Source organism: Mycetomoellerius zeteki, unplaced genomic scaffold, assembly GCF_001594055.1.
Source record: "Mycetomoellerius zeteki isolate Tzet28-1 unplaced genomic scaffold, Tzet1.0 scaffold98, whole genome shotgun sequence".
Classification (NCBI taxonomy): Eukaryota; Metazoa; Arthropoda; class Insecta; order Hymenoptera; family Formicidae; genus Mycetomoellerius; species Mycetomoellerius zeteki.
In genome coordinates, this window is record NW_017258021.1 from 3,200,489 (window position 1) to 3,222,820 (window position 22,332).

General features: G+C 32.1%; 2 protein-coding genes across 6 annotated transcripts; one reads left to right on the forward strand and one right to left on the reverse strand.

Moving 5' to 3' along the window:
- Positions 1 to 975: 975 nt before the first annotated feature.
- Tsf3 (Transferrin 3) lies at positions 976 to 16,061 on the forward strand. 2 transcript variants are annotated; one of them, XM_018460938.1, is made up of 16 exons: positions 976 to 1,613; positions 2,113 to 2,405; positions 2,988 to 3,090; positions 5,634 to 5,767; positions 6,053 to 6,180; positions 6,252 to 6,396; positions 6,593 to 6,750; positions 6,912 to 7,033; positions 7,206 to 7,357; positions 7,777 to 8,023; positions 8,106 to 8,254; positions 8,354 to 8,521; positions 9,257 to 9,364; positions 9,828 to 9,958; positions 10,040 to 10,195; positions 15,642 to 16,061. In XM_018460938.1, exons 2-16 carry the CDS (start codon positions 2,294 to 2,296, stop codon positions 15,828 to 15,830), a joined length of 2,202 nt encoding a protein of 733 aa, XP_018316440.1. In that variant the 5' UTR covers positions 976 to 1,613; positions 2,113 to 2,293; the 3' UTR covers positions 15,831 to 16,061. The 2 variants fall into 2 exon arrangements, with proteins under 2 accessions (XP_018316440.1, XP_018316442.1); XM_018460940.1 differs by lacking the exon at positions 15,642 to 16,061 and adding an exon at positions 13,459 to 13,628 and having other exon boundaries at positions 976 to 2,405.
- A 1,297-nt stretch (positions 16,062 to 17,358) lies between these two features.
- On the reverse strand, positions 17,359 to 22,305 carry LOC108730945 (WD repeat-containing protein 60). Of its 4 annotated transcripts, none has more exons than XM_018460937.1 (16): positions 22,248 to 22,305; positions 20,746 to 21,501; positions 20,551 to 20,670; positions 20,298 to 20,464; positions 19,955 to 20,105; positions 19,732 to 19,872; positions 19,522 to 19,662; positions 19,142 to 19,453; positions 18,885 to 19,057; positions 18,595 to 18,808; positions 18,359 to 18,510; positions 18,136 to 18,275; positions 17,991 to 18,049; positions 17,773 to 17,927; positions 17,567 to 17,699; positions 17,359 to 17,490 (listed from the first exon to the last, which is right to left on the reverse strand). In XM_018460937.1, the coding sequence occupies exons 1-16, from the start codon at positions 22,257 to 22,259 to the stop codon at positions 17,368 to 17,370; spliced, it is 2,949 nt and encodes a 982-aa protein (XP_018316439.1). In that variant the 5' UTR covers positions 22,260 to 22,305; the 3' UTR covers positions 17,359 to 17,367. The 4 variants fall into 4 exon arrangements, with proteins under 4 accessions (XP_018316439.1, XP_018316438.1, XP_018316437.1 ...); XM_018460936.1 differs by having other exon boundaries at positions 19,955 to 20,108; XM_018460935.1 differs by having other exon boundaries at positions 17,773 to 18,049.
- Between the last annotated feature and the right edge of the window lie 27 nt (positions 22,306 to 22,332).

Genomic DNA, 22,332 nt, shown 5'->3' on the forward strand with positions numbered 1-22,332 from the left:
CGTAAAACTGTTACCATTTTACCGCCTACCAATGTTATATAATCAATCGTTTGTTGAACACAGCAATGTCTATCAATATACAATAATATTTGTGACTAATTTACTTTAATAATAATTACTGCATTAATACAAAGAAAAAGAACGCACAAGAGCAATAAAAACTGTAATTGCGGCTTTATTAATGAGTATGACTCACTTGCACGTGTACGTGAACCACACGTTCCGATCGAACATATTGAAGTAAATTATCCAGTTAAAAAGATACACTAGAGAAGATAAAGTGAATAAAATTATACTTCTATTATAAACGAATTGATCATGAAGCACCAAGCGAAACTTTTTCTTCTATGAAAACTTCTTTGTCACGCTATCTTTCTTTTACGATTGAGATATACATCGATATTAACGAGCATTCAAAATTAATTATATATAATGATGAATCATTTTACCATAATATACCCATAAATTTAGTTCCATATCTTCTTTAATAACGAGATAATAAGAAATGCGCTACCCACATTGTTCTGATCGTTAATTGTTGAAGCAGAATTATCTAAAAGAAACATTTAGAATTCGTATATCTCTCTGAAAAACAGATATTACAAGAAGCTAAAAGTTCTGAGGAAGAGATTGGTCTCAAAAAATACAAATTATGGAAACAAACGTCCACATAATTTTTCGAAAATATGATTTTAACGCGACTGTGGATAATTCTTTAGCAACATTTCTCATTCCACAAAAGTTCCTTGGAATATATTTCTCCTGTTAAAACTGCAAGTAATTCCATTTTATTGTTAGTTTCTCTCTTTCTCTCCTTTTCAACATGATCCGCCATCTCTTTCGTAACGCATCGCGCGTATTACGCAGAAGTTCCTCGTTATTGTCTTGATCTCTTTCCTCTTTCTTTCTTTCTCTCTCTCTCTCTCTCTCTCTCTTCCTCTCCCACCAGATTTAATCATTCTAGCTCCCCGCATACTTGGACTTTCCTGACCGATCAGCGCCGAGTATCATCAGCTACGCGTGATACATGCCGTTCGACAGTAAGAATCTTCGGTCGACCGTCGTTCATCTGTTTCGTTCGGGATTCGTGGACTTTCATGTTCAGTGTGGTTATTTTATACTTGCGATTGCGTGTCAGATGATATTTTCAACCGCGAGTTCTCGCAGTCTTCTCACGGGCATATTCTCAGCAGAACACGCGTCTCTCGCGTTCGTCTGCCTACGGAACGTCGTAGATAAACAAGAAGAGCGAAAAAGAATCTCAATGTAAAAGCACACGATGGGAAAGTTGAAAGATCGAACGCGAGTTAGCATTTTTCAAGATTGGAATAACGGAAGAAACGGGAGATATCCCTTTGTGAATTCAAGCATTTAAATCTGACAATTTTCGGAGTGATTCAAGAGATCGACGATACTTGAGAATTTATCGAGGAAAATATATTTCGTAGCTTCTTGTTAGACGTGAACAATTTCATGTTGGAGCAAAGCTAACTTTCGTTCTTAGTTACAATCAGTTGTGGATTATATGTGATTCAGTGATATAAGCGATCTGGACGGTTCTACAAAAAGGCATTCCTTGCGTCGGCAAAAAGTCTCAAGGACGGAAAGCGAAAGTGTGCGGTTTCACCTAGGCATCTACTACATTTTGGCACCGACAACGTTTCAGCAGAAACATCTGCTCCAAACACAAAAGAACGCATTGTCTATCCTATTCGTTTAGCGAAAGTTATACGTGTTATTGAAAAATCGATACTTTTTAAATAACAGTATAATCTTGATTTAATTCGGTTTTTAACACGAGAAAAAATATGTCCTTCGCGCTATAATAAATACTTTATTTTACATATACATGTCGTGAATATATCTACTGCCTTTAAGAAAGATAATCGTTTGAAACCTATTATTTGTGTCGACGCGCGCGCGCGATTAGATATCATGTGGAAGAGTGTATCTAAAAATGAACGTTATTATTTCGTACGTCCTTCTTAGATATATTTTATTAACATATTGAAAGATATCTCAATTCTTTGAAAATATTATGAAAACTGTTTGCGCGTAAGACTATTTAAATTAAGTGGATAATTATTTATTGTAATTGTATACAACGTTTAGAATACAGGCGGCTCCACTTGAGTTGGTCCAGCAAAATTTAACTCACAATCAGTGATAACTATATCATATTACTGTTCTTTGTACGATGGCCACAATAATCAAATAAATCACGAGAGTGCGGTGACGTTAATTAGAAAATCTCTTTTCGGGAAATTCTGTTAAACAGATTTTATTCAAAGGGATGATAGCAGAGCGAAGATCGACCATGGATCTTCGTATCGCTTGTTGGTTCATTTTATCTCTTGTTACAGCTTTCGTAAATAGTTACGAATACGTCAATGCTGCTAACAAGTGTAAGTAAGACGGAAATTGCGAAACTAGTATTCTTGTTATCACATCAGTGAGGGCTACGGATATATCATATTTCGAAATATTGTCCAAGTAAATTAATCTGTAGATGACAAATAAATACAATATTATTAATAAGAAAATTTTTATTATGGAAGAAAAAATAATTCTCCATTTCTCGGTTAAACTGCTAAACTGTATATTCACTAATACAACACGCAAGTTTCATCATAAACGGAAATTGCAAGGTTGCACGCGCTTGTGTGTGCATCGTGTATGTATTTTGTGATTAATTGTTCTTTTATTATTTTTGCGTGCCAGGCAAGCATCTGAAATACGTTTACATCTGAAAAATTTATAAAATTGGACTCTTCTGTATCAATAAAATTATATTTTTATTCAATATCGTTATAATAATCAACAATATAGTAACAATAAATTGTTTTTTTACATAAACGTTAACAGTTTGTTTTTGAACGCATGAAAAAAATTAATAATACGTAATTAATATAAAATATGTATTCTCAAAAATATTTCTTGTCTATTTCAAAAAATCCTGTATACAAAATATGAAATTGATGTTTTAGGGTCATTGTGCTTAGTCGATAGTGTACATACTACGCAAAGAATTCTTTCACTCTGCCCGAAACTAGCTAAGAGTCCGATAGAATGTGTTATAGAAACTGATAGGTAAGTATAACGCATAATGATAATGATATGATAAAGTTTTCTACGATGAAAGTTTTTCAATTTTTAACATTTAGAAATTTTTGTTTTTTTTTTGTTCTAAACAAGTTAAAAGATTACATTTCGTAACAATATATTATAACAATAGACGTGTTATAAGATTATTTTGAGACAAAAATTCTAATCCCAAAATGTCGAGGCTATAATAATTTTTTAATTATAATCATTTAAAGTTAGCGAATTATAGCGCCTAAAATTTACGCGTTCGAGTATAGTACGACGCAAAATGCTAAAAGTGAAAGCTAATTATTGCCTCTTGTAAATATCAATGTAACGTTTATGTATATAATATGAGTTATTTGGAAAATTAACTTGGCACTAGTTGTTGATATCAAATCTTTTATACGAATCATACATATCATTAGAGTTAAGTAAATAACAAAGATAGTACCACTTGGGTTTTGCTTTTTAATATGATAGACTTTAACTTAGTTAGTTAAGACTGTAGCATTTGTGGGTTTTAATTTTTAATTTGGTACAATAGTTTTTTTCGAAGAGTAATGATTTTTGTCAGAAAATTAAAACTGCTATTACTTAGGTTGAAATAAGAAGAAAACTTTCAATAAGAATATCTTTGAAGAAGAATATTATTTGGGTTGGAATAATAAAAAGATTATAGTTTTAAAGGATCGGAAAAAAACCCAATTTTTGCAATTTTTCCGCGGATTTTTTCCCAAGGGTAGAAAAAGTCACACGTGCTCATAACCTACCACGTAACCTACCACGTTTGCTCCTCGGTTCTTTCTGTAAAGAAAATAATTGCGTATAGGATACACAGCGGGATAACAGAAATTTTAAAGTTAACAGAAATTTTGAAATTGTATAAAAGATTGAGGTCGCATAATGTATTCAATAAAACATACAAAACATACACTATTGCACTATTAACGCAAGATTTAATTAATTAAAAATTAAGAATTAAAAATATAGAGTCCAAACATCATGTTTATATGATAATAGTAGGTCTAGAAAATAATTTGGATTTAAACTGAATTCGTAACAAAATATTTGAAAAAAAGAAACTACAAAGAGACACTTCAGGAATTCATTAGACTGAAGTGTGACAAACTAGAAATAAAAATTTGTCTACTTAAGCTTTGTTATGTACTAAAGGAAGGTTAGATTAGGTTTTACTATAAAAATAGAAAGATAATTAAAAAATTTTAATAAAAATAATGCTACATAATTTCATAGATCGCATTAATTTTATAAGGGAATTTAAAAGTTACTTATCATGTCTTTTACATAGCAAAAACGGCAATTTTTCCAAAAAAAACCAATTTTTCGGAAAAAACCGAAATTTTTCTGATTTTTTTCCAGCAATTTTAAAAAAGCGGCTTTTTTAAAACTATAAAAAAGATATGTAATGTATCACTTAGGTTTTATTCGAGAAGCACGTATATTTTTAGCGTATCTTTTTTTATCTTATATGTAGAAGAGAAGGTGGTATTATGGCACCCCAGTTACATTTTACACAATAACTTCGTTAATAATCAATATTTAAGTTTAAAACTTGACAATTACATTCATTAAAATGTTGTTGAATTGATTTTGGACTGAAAGTTACGAAATATTTATTACTTGGGATACTATCAATAAAAATGCGACATTGCATAATGATTCAAAGAAAAAAATGGATGGTAATGTGACCTTTTATTAAAAACAGCCTTAAAATATTAATTTTGTTTAGAAAACAGCATTTGGTTAAAATTAACAAAAAAGTAAAATATTTTAAAATGTATGCAAATGAATGTATATACATTCACAATTTCTGCATATATATAAGCTGCTCAGTACTGAAAATAGTACACGTAATATAAAAAAAGCTATAAATTAACAATACAGATACCATCGATTATCAAATAATTATTTTGATTTTGATATGAAAACCTCAAAAAAGAGGTCGTGAGTAATCAATATCCATAGAGGGCCACATTAGCAAAATGCCATGGTATTGTTTAAATTTACTTAACTCAAAACATATACAGTCAAATAAAATGTTAAATAGCAAATAACACACTCAAAAATACATATATTCATGTGATAATACGCTCAAGTTTGAGAAAAATGAGAGGGGGGAAGTAGGTGTAATTAAATGCTAAAGTATACCTCAGAAACGTTTCGAAATACTTGAAAGTAAAAATGCGTTATAATAAGTGCTGGTTATTGAGTATTGATAACATTAGTGTCATGGTGTAACGGCGAGCTACTGAACTAATAATTCCATAAGTAATCATTAGGATTCGCTATGTAATAGCGGAGATATTAAGGGAGGCCACAACATATACACTGGCCATAATACCACCTTCTCCTCTATATGTAAAACGTGAGTCATTTGGAAAATAATTTTCTGTTACTAAAAAATCCGTTGAAGATATGGCTTTTTCAGAAAGATTGATTTGATTGCAAAACTTGCGAATTGATTAATTTTCCAAATGCATGTGTATTGAAAAATATATTTCTTACATGAAAGTAATTCTTTATAGATTTGGCTGTTTACGTCGAGTAGCCAATGGTGAAGTCGACATCACTGTGTTGGAGCCAGAAGAACTTATGGCGATAAGAAACTACAAACTATACAATGTACTAGTCACGAATGAATTAAGACTCTTCTCAGATGGTAACTATTATAAGATAAAAAATTACGAGAAGCACATAAAGTGTCTCAACTTTGTCGATTTAAATTTCAATCATTGATTTTTGAATAAATTTAAATTATAATTAATTAAAGAATTTATTGATTTCAAATCAATAAATTCCTTATTATAAATACTATAATATTCAAATTACTCGAAATTAATAATCTCGAATTTTTCCAATAAAAATTAATCGGGACAGATTTGATAGCAAAAACTCAACTACATTAAAATTACAATCACCACAAATGAGACATTTTTTTTTTTAGATGATCATCGTTTTGAGGTAGTAGCCATAGCGCACAAAAATGTGCAACGCATATGGGATGTCAAAGGAAAACGATTGTGTCATCCCGGTTTAGATACAGTCGATGATTGGACTAAAATTTTCTCGATGGTTGGTGAGCTCTTTTTTATATCAATGTGCGCATTAGAATCTTGTTTATCTGTCGATCTATCGTATTTCAGTACTTCGAGAATCTGATAATTAAAAAAGAATGCGACGCAAATATGACGCTGTTCGAGAACAGAATGTATGCTCTGTCCAACTACTTCGAAACGGCTTGCATCGCTGGCCCTTGGTCGGCAGACACAGTATTTGATTATCAATTGAGTATGTATTCAATTACAAACATATGCGAATACAAACATTCTATTTTAAATGCGTGTGCATATTTAGATTTATTTATAATCATTATATAATTTACTTAAATGCATTACATATTGTGTATAAATATAATTAATGCATGAAAGTTTACATTTCTTCGTGTACGAATAAGTGTCGGAAAAATCCTTATTATCATTCGCAGAATCGAAATATAGGAATCTCTGCGCCGCTTGTGAGAAACCAGCTAGCTGTTACAACACCGACAAATATTATGGACGGGAGGGTGCCCTATTATGCCTTACCGATGGCATGGGCGACGTTGCCTGGGTTAGATTGGGAGACGCTCGGGTACACTTCAAGGTAACTAACAAGTCAACTTACAGACCATTCGATTGCAATATCCTTGAGACAGTGAGCTCAGAAAGAACAAATCTCGCTCTAAAGTTGTTTTAAAAAGTTATAATTCAAGTGGATTACAATCCAACTCGTATCGGTACTAATATCTAGCGTACTTGACACAGGCACAGATGATCGATGTGCAAGATTACAAGTTTCTATGCCCAGACGGCACCACGAGACCGTTAAACTTTCAGGAACCCTGCATCTGGATATCTAAACCATGGCCAGTCATTGTAGCTAGACCGTAAGTGTTCTCTTTAAATTCTTTGGAGTGAGATTTCACTCTTTTGGAATGAGATTCACTCCAAAGAATTAGAGAATTTTACGTCGCGAAGTAACTTCGTAACATTTTTATTTTTTGTTTAACATATAATTTATGTAGGATTGAAACATTTAAAAAGTTTCCTTTTCGTCAGATCGAATGCTGAGAATATTGCCCATATGATGAATTCGATGATGAACAGGACGTTCAGTTGGGAATCCAATGTCTTGCAGCTGATGGAGAACTATTACGTTACCTCTACTGACGTGAAAGATTTGCAAACGCCCGACGATTATTTACATCGATGTAATGTATATACAACTAGGCTATTTATCTTGGACTTCTTGTAACAAGTAATTTGTTAAAACATGTAACGTTATTTGTTAATCACTGAACAATTATATAATTGTCAATTTCACAAACTTTCCTCGCACCTAATAACGTTTATTATAACTATATAATTTGTCAAACATAGCTTTTTGAACCACATAAACATTTTAATGTATGCAATTTGTTAGTCTCTATTTATTAAAATCTGTTAATAATTTAATTATTAATTATTAATTTAATTGTTAACTAAGATTTGAGGTGACAGTGGAATAACTTTAATTTAAATTAGAATCAATATATAAAAGTTTCCTACAAAGTAAGCGTCTTGAAATGTTTATAAATATAATATGACAAATAATATATCTCGTTTGTTTCAACAATGTCGATGTTCAAAGATCCAAATTTCTTGAGCGCTAACGTTCGAACGGGTTGTTTACCATCAAGAGACGTACGTTGGTGTCTGGTATCCAATCTCGAAAAGCGTAAGTGCAGCTGGCTAAGAGACGCTTCTATCGTTTACGGTGTGGAACCGTTGATCTCCTGTCTTCAAGAAACTAGCAGAGAAGCATGCGTAGAGGCCATACGGAATGGAAGAACGGACATTTTCTTAGCGCGGCCCGAAGAGCTTCTCGAGAACAAAATGTAAGTACCTAAATATTAGCGGACGAACGTAAACATGGCAAATAAAAATTTAAAATATTTTATCAAATCGTTTCTCTCGCAGGATGGGTTTGAAGCCTATTATCCACGCGATGGCGAACAGCCGGCAAGAATTGAATAGGATCGCAGCGGTTGTCAAGAGGAATTCCAGATTCAGAGTTATGAAGGATCTTAAAGGTGCCAAGGCGGCCTTCACGGGCTACAGAAGCGTCGGTGCGATTATATAAATGGGATATAATTTCGTATTTCGCAGTTTCAGTTACTCCAGAATTGCTTTTAATCCATTTCGCCGTTATGGTCTCTTGGTCCCAGGTTGGAACGCTTTTGTAACGTTAATGAGGAACGAGTCGAACGGAAATTGGGACTGCTCGGACGCGCAGGCTATATCGAAATTCTTCAAAGATAGCTGTGTCCTCGGTTGGAGTAATAAAAATAATGACAACGAGCTCCCGGCTAATTTACATTCGTTATGCAAGGAAGGTAAGATATAGAGAATACATACAGTCACGATTATAAGTGTGCAAGCGCTCATAAATGAACTATCATAAAGATATGAATGCATTGTATATGTAATAGACCGTTTAAACTAGGGCTCGCGGCTATTATACGTTAGACGAAAATACGTTTACACGTATAATTAGTATATCCGTTTATTAGAAACGTTTTTCCGAATATACGTGTAATTAACTATTATACGTTTAAACGAAAACACGTTTACACGTATAATTAGCATATCCGTTTATTAGAATCGTTTTTCCGAATATTTTCACTTTTTTTATATAAACGTTTATCTCTTTATTAAGGAGTGTGACGAATTGAGAAAATGCAAAAAATTCGATTTTTAATTTTATTAAAAAACATTAAAATATTCGAAAAGATGTTTTTCATAGATGGATATGTTAAATATACATGTAAATGTATTTTCGTTTAAATGTATAATAAAACACGTATATTCGGAAAAATGTTTCTTTTATAAACGGATATGTTAATTAAACGTGTAAACGTTTATCTTTAAGTAAACGTTTTTTTGAAAGCGAATATAAACGGATAAACATTTTACGTTTACACGTATCTTCGAAAAACGGAATAAAATTAGAGCCCTAGTTTAAACTCTTACGACTCGCTAAGAACAATGTATACAAGAGAGATATAAAACACGTTATAATCATACAGGAAACGAGTTGATGAATAATCAAAATTGCAATCTCGTTGCAGGTGCGGAACATGCGGGTGACGATCTAAGTACTTTTAATTACTTAGCTTCCGGTGTCGTCGACGTTGCTTTCGTCAATTTAAAAGTCATAGAAAACAAAACGGAAGCCGGTGAGTTGAGTCGATTAACTACCCTGGTGAAAATTTTTTTCAGAATTTTTATACGAATTGGAACATTTTTCAGAAATACTCAAAAATATTCAGAAAGTTTACATTTTCTTTCAGAATTTTTCATACAAGTGAATTCTGAAATATTCTGAAATTTCTTATCCTATAATTTTTTAAAATTATTTATATATTTTTTAAATTTTATAACATTTCATCGGAAATTATACTTATAAAAAATCTCAGAAATCTCTCTCTCTCTCCTTACGATATTTCATAATTAATATATATGAAAAATTCTGAAAAAAAGATGTGGATTTTCTGAGAAATATTCTAATTCGTATAAAAAATATGAAAAAGTTATAAAATTATATAGAAATTTTGAAAAATTATATGAAAAATTCTGAGAAAAATTTTCACCAGGGTATCTTTATATTATGGTTCTATCTAATGCCTTCTAATATCACAGGTGATTTTTATTATGAGAGAATTGATAATAAGAATACAAACCGTTTGCCTAAGTACAGAATATTAGGCCCGACCTTAGCAGAAGCTATAAAAAGAGTTCCGTATTTGCTCACTTGGGCGTCTCTCGGATCGGTATAACTTTCTTCTTTAGCATGTGATTTAGTTAATATTAGATGTTCTTATTGCAAATATAAATTTTTTTTGTCTTGGCAGATAATGGCACACGAGAATATCACGAATCTAAGACGCCAAGAAATTTATACAATGCTGCTTGAAATGGATAAGATATTTGGAAGAAAATTCAACGGACAGGCACCTACATTCTTATTATACGGGCCTTACGAGGATAATCATGGTGTTATTTTTCCTGTAAGTTGAGTACGGACTAATTTTATTTCATGAAAAAAAATGTATGTAACTCAATCTACATAGAAAGAACGATTTTGTTGACGTATCTAAAAATTTAAGTGGATTACGGATCTGAAAATTTTATTAGACCATCAAAGTAATTATACTGAACGCTCAAGCTGATTGTTCAATGTGCAAACTTTTATAGCATTGTCATCCCAGATAGCAAAATGCTAGCAGTACACCAGCAATACGCCAGCAATTTTGATCATGACGTTACAGCAGATATCAAGCTGTTGCTTCTTCATTAAGCTTATTTTCTAACAGCATAATTTGCCAATATGGAACGACGGTAGAAATGCAATAAAAATCGAGCATTCTTTGCTACAGATATCGTGACAGCAAAACTACAGTAAAAATGGAGTATAGCCCGCCGTCACGACGTGACTGCAAAAAACGCGGCAGAAAACACGCATAATACATAAATATAATTTATATCATTTAACTTTTATTAACTAAATACATTTTTATTAAAGAAGTACATTTAATCAGAATAAGATTTTGCTAAATAGAAATTATACTTTTAATTTTTTTGCATCTTAAGTAGCGTTAGTAAATGAACAATTTTCCATAGAAGAGAATTGTTGTTCGGTTTAAAAAAAATCAATTTAATATTCAGAATTCTCTATAGGAATTGTGTCAGAAATTAAACCGATAAGAAAATATTACACATTTTTATTTTCACTAGTCGCGTTATGTAGTTTTTATATTTGCCCGTGACACACACAGAAATTTAAATACGAGATAAATATTGATAGATGCGTCACGTCGCCTATCGGTAAAACTATGGTACGATATAACATTTGACGATAGCGTTATTTCTACTGCGTTTTTGCCTTCAATAGCTGATAAAGCAAATCGCAACATATACCGTTTTGAGCAGTCACATCGTGACGACAGGCTATGCTTGATTTTTGCTGTTTTTGCTGTCAGTATTTGATATAATAAATCGTGCGGTATTCTTGCTGAGTAACCTTTCTCACAATGTGATAGCAAATATGCTAGATTTTTAACAAGGGAAATTTCACAACTGTCCAGAACCGATTGCTGCCTGACTTTTTCCAACATAATATGTAGCATAAATTTGCAGCGCGTGCTTTTGACACGTCTGGCTATCTGGGATCATGTTCAAACGTCCTACATAATTATTTTGATGGTTTAGCATAATTATTTTCAGATCTGTATCTAGCTAAATTTTTAGATACTTCAGCAAAACTGTTTTTTCCATATAGTAAAAACATTGACATATAGTAAAAAATCGATAAGATTATTCCAAATTGATTCGGTAAAGTTCACTCTGTAAATAACAGAAAGAAAGAAAAAAAGAATTAAATAGGATATTAAAAATACAAATAAATATTGAGATGCAATTGATTTATTTTGATCAGAGATGTGTCAGTTGAATTTATTACAACTCTGACTAAAATCTAATGATTCTCTGGTGAATCGCGTTTGACCTAATTTGAATCTTCACACATGCAATCTAACGGTCGTTCGATGACATCGATTTTCTCTGAGAAAATCTCATTCCTCGCGCATCCGTAGTACACATAGCCTTTGTCGCAATACGCCCAGGGAAAATGTGCGCACTTAAAGGATACTGATGGTATTCCTTTGGCAGTCAACGCGATTACACCTACATTGGATTCCGATGGAAATGATCCTCCGGTTTCTTCCTCGAAGTCCTTTAACACCTCGGTAACCGCTTCGTCAATCGACGTTGCTTTTCGTCGCAGTCGTCGTAAGATCCTCTGGGCTGGTGCGTATTTGTAGATAGCTTTATCGCAACCCGAAACAGATATACAGCCGCATTTATCAACACAAATACCGCAACCGATCGCTGTTCCAGTCGCACTTACGATTCCGTGCAGTTTTCCTGATTCTCCAGCCGTCGAGGTTCCGCTAGCGAGACGTTTCTTATGCCACTGCTCCAACCGCGCCAAGCTAAAGTAATTTTTTCTAAAAGTTTCTTATAAAATGTTTGTGCGGCAATCATAATATAAAAATATTTCAATTACATAAAATATTTAGAGTAAAAATATATTAGATCCATAAAGAAAGAAAAGAAAAAAAAACAAAAAAAGAGATTTATATAAGATTTTGAAAGATACTTTACTCTTCTATTTCTTTATCTCATTTTCACAAATTATAGGCTTGTTAGACCAGTAAAAACATAAAGCTTATAATGTAAATTAAAATTTTACATTATATACAAGTTACTATAGATACGAATTTATATTTAAAATATTTGAAAAAAAAGTTTACGAAATCTTAAAAAATTAGATAAATCTCAAAAAATTTGAGAATTATACTTTTGCCTAAATATTCCATATAATTCGCCATTATGATAAATTTATTAACCTGTATAAAATCAGGTTCAATTTCCAAGGATTCGTCTATCCCAGCGACTTCGAGAGTAGCACCTTCCTCTTTATCTCTTTCAATTACACATTCCGGTATGCATTCTTTTTTATCAAATTGTTTGTCCCCATCGTCTAAAAGCTCTTGCATCTTTCTCGTACCTTGTGCTTCTTATGTTCATCAGTATCGCGATTAGTATCTTTAAAATAGTTCGTTTTCTATCCTTTACCGTTATTTCCTTCTTCGTGCAAGGATGTCTTCGAATCGGATGTAACGATCAACTGGCCAGGTGACAAAGTAGGAATGCCTGATTCCAAGCTAAACTTTTGCGCTCCAGCTTCGACTATCAGCACATGTTCCGTTTGCTGCAAGACCATTTTGGCTGCAAGATTGTGAAATATTGAAATTTAAAAGCAACCCTGGTGAAAATTTTTCTCAGAATTTTTCACGTAATTTTTCAGAATTTCTATATAATTTTATAACTTTCTCACATTTTTTATACGAATTGGAACACTTCTCAGAAAATCTATATCTTTTCTCAGAATTTTTCATATATGTTATTTATGAAATACCGTAAAATTTCTAAGATTTTTTGTATAATTTCTGATGAAATGTTATAAAATCTAAAACATTAAAAAATATTTTTTTTTAATTATGGGATGAGAAATTTCAGAATATTTCAGAATTCACTTGTATGAAAAATTCTGAGAGAAGATGTAAACTTTCCGAATATTTCTGAGTATTTCTAAAAAATATTCCAATTCGTATAAAAATTATGAGAAAAATTTTCACCAAGGAGATCATAAATAAACATCTGATTTCTTTGATGTAAGCATTTTGCTAAGACAGACCTAATGTTATAGGATGTGCTATATTTCGAACGGCACCCACGCAACCTACGCGAAGATCATTCGTCATTATCGCGGCATCCATCACGACTTCTTCATTAGCATCCAAGGAGCCTCCATATGCACAATTGAAGTATTTTTTGCTCTCCATGTGACAAATTGCACGCTCAACTGCGTCCAGCGAACAGCATCCTTTATTAGTTAGATCGTGATACGCCACTATTGCGGCTTTCTTTACCTAATCCATTCATCATGATCAACATTTTCATTATTAAACAATATTTTTATATATTGTTCCAAAAAAATGATCTTTTCCTAATTTTCTCAAACGACATAATCTCTTAAGTATTTTAAAAGTTCCACCTAAGTAATATATACTGAAGTCTAAAATGGTCTGTATTATAGACTTTTTTGGGCTGTGCAAAATTGTTTTCCTAGAATCTTATGTTGTTTAATGTGTATAATGTGAATAGCGAATAATTTAACCTCGTCGAGCATAAATTTCCGTGCGTATCGGGGTATTCTCCCAGCACCGCCATGAACAACGACAACCGGATCTACTCCCTTTTTCTTCTTTTTCTTGATCTGAGCCTCAGCGCTGATTCTGGCCAAGATCTTACTGATCCAAGCGCAATAGTCGCACATTATATCAGTAACGCGTGTTTCAGGATTTTCACTACCTTTTAACATTTTTCTTTGCAAAAATCTCCTGAAGCGTCCGTCGAACGAAAGCCAAATACTGGTAAATTTTGCTCGAATTAGGATTACGCGAAAGTGTCACTGTCACGCATATGTCATTCACGTATAAAAAATTATGACGATGTTATTTTATTTTTTCGATAGTAAAATATGCAACGTTAACGTATAGTAAGTAGGTGCTTGAATTAATTCTCGCTGTTGACCGGGAGAAGTCAATATTTGTGCTATTTCAACGCATGGCCAAAAGTGATTACTGATGTACATGAAAGTACTGTCAATAGGTTTTAATAATCAGTATATAACATCTGATCAGAGAGTAAAGAATACAATTTTTTATCGCATTAAAAATGTCAGGTTTCGTACCAAAAAAAAAAGAGCATTTGCGGGAAACATTATTTTTCTGTTTTAATCTCAAGAAATCTGCTACTGAAAGTCATCGTTTGCTAGTGGAGGCTTATGGGGAGCATGCTCTATCTGAAACGATTTGCAGAGATTGGTTTAGAAGATTCAAAAACAATGATTTTAACGTGAATAACAAAGAACGCCCTGATAAGCTGAAAAAGTTTGAAGATGGCAAATTGGAGGCATTACTTCAAGAAGATTCACTGTCAGACGCTCAAAGAGTTGTCGGAAACATTAAATGTCGATGAGTCAACCGTTAGCAAACATTTAAAAGTAATGGGAATGATCCAGAAGCTAGGAAACTGGGTCCCACATGAATTAAGAGAAAAAGATATTGCGAAACATGTTTAGCCATTTATGAATTAGATACTGCTTCAAAGACAAAAACAGAAGTCGTTTTTGCATCGAATTGTGATTGGCGATGAAAAATGGATTCGTTACAACAATCCTAAGCACAAGAAATCATGGGTGCGTCCCGGCGAACCATCAACATTAACGTCAAAACAGGATATTCATGGAAAGGTCATGGAAAGGTCATGGAAAGGTCATGCTGTGCATTTAGTGGGATGAAGTCGGTGTAATGAACTGCTGCAACCGAGTCAAACCATCAATGCTGAACGCTACCGACGTCAATTACTCAATTTGAATCGAGCACTATACAAAGAAAAACGTCCGCAATATGCCAAAAGATATGACAAAGTTATTCTTCTTCAAGATAACGCTAGACCACATGTTGTACAACCAGTGAAGGAGATCTTGGAGGAATATCTTATCCTACCCGTCTTATTCACCAGACGTTGCTCCTTCAGATTACCATTTTTTTTCGGTCGGTGCAGCATGGTCTTTCTCAGCAGCACTTCAGTTATTTTGAAGATATCAAAAAAACCGCGGAATTTTTTCTACCGCGGAATCCATTTGTTATCCGAAAAGTAGGAAAAGGTTGTAACTTTCGATGGATAATATTGTGAATAAAATGTCAGGTACCTTTTTGATGAAATAAACATGAGTTTTTGTAGCAAAAAACAGAGAATTAATTCAAGCACCTAATAAATGATTGCATTTGAGTACGATAATAATTATGAATTTTGTTATCGCAGGATGGTACACGCTACTTACAGCTACATGGTCATCATACGTTAAAGGGACGCAGTTACGACCAAATTGTAGAAGAGTTTGTGAAGCAAGAAATTTGCAATGCTGCTAGTGCATGGATTTCTCGTGCAGAGATTCTTTTCCTATACGTGATTATAATCTTCGCTCTAAACCGATTATTATTGAACTGCTGACGATAGATGGATAGATTACTCTCTCTATACAATGCCATATAAATAGGATAGTTCATTACTGGTGATATAATATAATTTCGCATAAAAAGATTAATTTTTTCAAGCATTTTACTTTCGAGGAAATCAAATTTGGAAATTGCAAAATTAAATAATTAATAACAAATTGATTAAGTTTGCATAATTTTCAATGATATAATGCTATACATCGAAAGATAATTAAACAGCAATTACTACGACAAATGTAAAAATTCTTACAAGAAACAGAAATTTTCAATTTAATAATTTTAATATATATGTTTTAAATATTTGTTTAAATTATTATGAATAATAATTTATAAATAATTTTCTAAAGCATTTGTATAGAATATATTTACATATATTATATACTTATATTTCTTTGTATACATTTATATTATGTGTATATAAATGCACGATATATATGCATATATAATATAATATATACGTAAATAATATAATATATACGTATATATATATATACATATAATATACATACATATACGTACATATTATTTTAATTTGTATATGTATTCTCGTTCAATATTTCGATAATTTTATTTTATTTCTTTGACTAGGATATTTAATTCCTTTTATTTGTGTAATTGTTGTTTACTGTAAATGAGATTATGTAAAAAGATAATTTGAAAATTATCCAAGCCACACACATACAATGACAGAAATATATAAATATAATTATTTAATAATAATAACGATTGCTTAATAACAATTATTTAACAGATCTCGAAAGTTATTATTGAAGTAGTTGAACAATTATATCAAACGCATTGAAGTAGAATGATTGATGTTGAATGATATTACCGCAGTTATTAAACAAACAAATTCTTTTATGAAAATTTTTTCTACATTTATTTTTAAAATAAAATCATATCATTTCAATTACATTATCAATATCCTACATAAAAAAGCTCGATATCAAATCGGATAGGCTATGTATAAAATTCTATGTATATTTCAATTGTATAATCTTATCATTTGTTCTTATTTATATATGTTTTATAGGATACACTATATAAATGTATGTATAAATATGTTATGAATACTATTTTTTTCTACATCTATTGGTACTTTTTTCCCTGGACGGAATATTGTGTATTTGTATATTATAGAAAGATAAAAACAAGTGCACAAAAATCTCATTCGTTTTATATATAATAAGATATATAAAATTATAACAATTTAAATGTATTAGATTGCACATTGGAAAAATTCAATATTATTCAAAGTTATCAAAGATAATTACTACTAAATATTATCTTGAAAATCTTACAAATTACAATTTCAGGATAATGTAAAATTGTATATCCCTCATTAATTAAGAGCACGAATTTCAACTTTTGTCTAACAAGGGAACGGTTATTGCAATAATTGCAAGTGCACGTATACTGGAAGTATAAAATCGGTGAAATCTTTCTATACCCAATTCTTGGAAATAACAATTGTAATTCTAAAGAAATTATTAATGCCTATATTCTCACTTTATTGATGTATCTATTTTCGTTTATGATATTGAAACGTATCGCGAAAATATGTCCAGTTCTTGTAAAAATTCCTCTTTCTTTGAGTAATAGAAATCTTTTTTCAGTTTATGTACTTCTATGTTACCAGATTCCATGCCAATAGCCTAAAAAAATATATTTTAAATTTATAACATAGAAAAATCTCTTTCGAGCCCTAAGATGTTAACTTTTTAAACTCACCAGATATTGATTCGTCATATCTTGATCTATTATGCAAGGAGACAGCTGCATGCTGCTTATCTTTCCCCACTTTCCCATAGGTAATATATGTATAGGGCAGATATCACTCTTACTCAAATCCCATACATGAATTCTGTTAAATTTATAAGTTTCGTAATTGCTCCATCTTATTTCATTTACAATTTTATTCATTTCATGAGGCTTACCGAGAATTATTATCCAGAGTATATACAGTCAACGGTTTCGTTTTCGACCATTGCAATGCTTTAATCTCGTCAGAATGCTGTCCATTTTTCAATTGTACGATCGGTCTCTCTATATTTAAATAATGAAGTCGAATTGTTCCGTCGTTACAGCCAACCTGATGGAAATCAAATTGAGATAAGAATAAAGCTTTTAAAATAAACAACGAAAGAAGTCTTACCCAGAAAAAGGATTGACCAAAAGGACAAACGTCAATGCAAGTTGAAGTACCGCATTTACCTGTAATATTTAATTGAAATAAGTTTAATGTTACACATAATACACGTTCGATGCATACATCGAATAATAATATTATTTCCACTCACTTATCTCAACTGGTTTGTATGTTAATGGATTAGTTCTATTACCAATACAAGTAGCATGCAAGACATCAGTACTGTTAGTCGTGATATAAATGTTATTTGTGTTTGCACTGTCTACATGCATATCAACAAACATGTTCATTCTAAAAAAAAATCGAGCAGTTACAGAAATGTCAGACATGTACTGAACTTTCCAAAAAACAATTCTCAAATCTATTTTATTTACATTTCTGAGTCTTTTTTCGTCAAAAACGTTTTCTGATTCTTTATAAGTCTTATGTTACCCCAGTGAGAGAGCCCTAAATCATCTATATTTATACCCATGTTGTGCACGATACTCCATATTATGAGGCAACCATCTTCATCTAAACTACATATCTATCAAATTCGTTTAAAAATAAGCGTGGATTAGTAGGGTTAAATTTTAACAGATCAGTATCGATATTGTGATATAATGACAACCTGAATAGGAACAAACTTGTTGCTCCTTTCTTTAGCACAGGTAGTTTCGATCTTAGATAGTACGCGTATCGCAACAACTTGCGATGTATGTGCCTCTAACTCTGCCGTTGTCGTATAAGTAGGCGTTCTGATCACCCAATCTAACTCGTTAGCTTTATCTGTAATCTTCTGATGCCACATCTCATCCTCCTTAAGATCCCAGAGACTCAACGACCTAATTTCAATATTTCATATTTTTTAATTATTACAAAAACTACGAAAGAACTTCAAAGAAAATTCAAGTTGCATACCCATCCTCGAGTCCGGCAAACACCGTGTTGCAATTCGTTAAGTGAAAGCAACAAGCCGTAATAGAGCATTGCGAATAGAATAATTTCTTCGGCATCGAAGGTTCGGAAATATTCCAAACGCATCCAATGCAACAATCTGTGATGTAATCCTGTTTACTTATAGTTTCTAACTCCTGTTCAATACATAACAAGTCAATTATGTTTCATTTTGAACTAATTAATTTGTTACATAATTAAATAATATAGCAGCCACGTACCTCTTCCACAGGAGCGTGAATGGTAAGCAGAACTTTATTTAAAACATTCGAATAATGTATAAGCTTAACTGATCTGGTAGCTAAGAATGTTACTGTATCTACAGAGAGCTTCACGAAACCATCACTGAATGCTAAGTCGCTTACATCATTTTGAAAAACGGTGCCACCATGTTCCCTCTCTTCCAATAACGATAATACAACCGCACCCGCACGATTAAGAAAATCATTTAACCGTAATACATCATACGATGGTCGTGACAAAAAAATTATATCGTCCATTTCGTCCAAATCATTTCCAACGCCTATTTGCTCCTGTAAATTTTTAGAACGTTCAGAATTATATTTATCGATATTGTATAGGCAATAATGTAAACTATTACCATTTCAAATAAATTTATATCTCGTTTATCACGCAATTCTTTTCTACAAGTTATAGGAAACTGCGTCCACTTGTTCTTACAAGGCATTTCGTCCGTTTGTATCTCAATGTCTATATTGTCGTCGCCAGTTTGGGTAAACACCTATAAAAAACAATATACAATACTCAATCGATCACAGTACAATTATCATAATGTGTTATAATAACATACTTGTTGCATATTTAATTTCCCGTAGTTCCTTATAAATTCATCATAGGGTATAGGATTGCATTCTAATAATGACCATTCCATAAAGTCCAGCTTTATCATTTCCAACAATTCTTCGCCTCTACTTCGTATTTTTTGCGAGTTCTGCGAAAGATAAGGCAATTTAGATGTATAATGTATTTAATATTACGATAATGTTACACGTTCTTGTGTAAAAGTAAATTACTTCTTCACGGCGATTTTCTTTTGATTTACGAAAATCGATAAATGGTACTTGCGACAGCGGCGGAGATCTAGTAAAATCCCCAGAACGGCTATCCTCGAAGCCTTCATCAGTGGACGATGGCAAAGATTTATTTTCCGCCGGTCTATCGTCACTGCTCCAAATAAATGTGAACACGTTAAATTAACCATGTATTTTACTTTATTCTTTTTAAAATAAAACGCTTTAGAGAAAAACATGCAAATAAAAGCGTACAACTATGGATGACAAGAAATGTGCGAGTATAATAATAAGTTTACAAGTATTCATTTATTCATCTTGATACTTGATCTTAGTTATCACAAACCTAAATGTTTTACCAACTGGCTCTCTTAATTCAGGTAAAGGCGGTGTATTGGATTGCGTTAAAAGCATAGATTCTACCCGTGCTGCCCGTTTTTTCGCTTCTGCTAGATCATAATGTCCCGAATCAAGCATATGTTCCTCTTCGACCTTTGTGTGTTCCATATTTTTCTACAAAAATCGTTTTTATAAAATTATGCGTTTCGACATAAAGAATAAGTATTCATATAGAATAAGTATTCAGCGAGTGATAATACCTTCTCTCGGAGGCGCAATTCGATCGGTTCTAAATGGGAACTGCTTCCACTGCTATCTGATTTTTCGCTAATCGAGGGAGTACCGCTGTCAGTGCATTCTTGAAAGTCCGATTCATAATCCTAAAAGACAACACAAAGTAATATAAAATTATCATATATATCTTTCATTTAAATTTTTCCTCCTTTTTTTCTTACCTCAAAATCATCTTCATAATCGTAGTCCGCCTCATTCGAGTCTGCTTGTGTACCAGAATGACTGTCTGTTAAAACATCTTTCTTCTGCTCTTCTTCCACGACATCCGGTCTCCTTACGGCACTGTGTAGCATTCTTATCTCGCTTGGACTTAGCGTCCTGGATTTCCTGCGTTCTCTGGACGACATTCGTGGTTTAGTTCGGTTGGGTGCAGAGAGATCTTGCGATTTTTCTTTATCCCTTGACGCTCGAATCGTAATCTTTTCGTTAGATTTAATATTGGGCTTGTCTGTAGTTGATTTTGGCATATATATTGTACTCTGACCTCTCTTCTCTGAATATCCCACTTGTTCTCTGGATTTCCTCTTTTTGACCGTATTGTCGTCGCTTGATTTTGTAACATTTTCGGATCTTATCTTAGAGGTTGTACTTTTCTTCATTAATGAATGACTAGACGAAGCATTAAGTGGACTAGATTTCGATGTTGAGGATATATATTTGACAGTCTTAACTTGAGAAGATCCGATGGATGGCTTGATAGTATTTCTAATCGATTGTGTCCTTGTCAAGGAATTCTGCAACGATTTGGACCCTCTATCTCCATCTCCTCTATGCTCAACAGTTTGAGATTTCCTTGGAAAATTAGGATCTGTTTTTTTCGATGTATCTGTATTGCTTTCATTACTGGATGACATTTTCGGTTTTGACCGAACACGTGTCTTGACTTCATCTTTAGGTCCAATTTTTTTAGTTGCTCCCTAAAGAGAAATAAATTCTTATTGGAGCAAAATAGAATTTATATACACTTAGTAAAATTTAAATAAAAATAAATAATATTAACCTGACCGACAAAATATAATTTTTTAGTTTGTAATGAAGTTATATATTTGATAACAATTTAATAGTTTATTAAGTTAACAATAAATATTACATATTTTATTATTAAATATAATATTAAATAACAATGACAAAATAACTTTATATTACTTAATAACTACTAGTTATTACTTAATAACTAGATACTTTAAAATGAACCAATCAAAGCAACATTTAAAAATGAGAAATTTTTATTTTAGGTATTATTATGTGTGTATGTTTCATATTCTTATTTCTTAGAGCGTAAAACAAATTATACAAGCAATGTTAGAGTTTCTAAAATAAATTCTTACAAATAAAACACGACTAGATTAAGTCACGTTTATGCCTTCTGTATAATTAATAAAGAATGGGCGTACATAAAACATCTTTTTTATAATGGCAATAAAATATATGGAATCAATACTCTCTCTTTCTCTATTGTGTCTATTATCATAATCTTTACATAGCTTCGCGAAATGTCAATAATTTCGAGGTTAACGTAAGTAAAGTACAGTCTTGACAAATTCACACGTTAATTAATACAAACAAAAGGGAATGCAATTCGCAGGTGTACATTTCTGTATCTAGAATGTAATACGCGACACAGCAATTGAACTAATACATTAAAAACTGTTAAAACACTCACTTTATTGGACATTATTCCGCTAATTGATCGGCGTTGACAGTTACAGTTGATCCTAAGGCAACCATGATGTAAACTAATACGACTG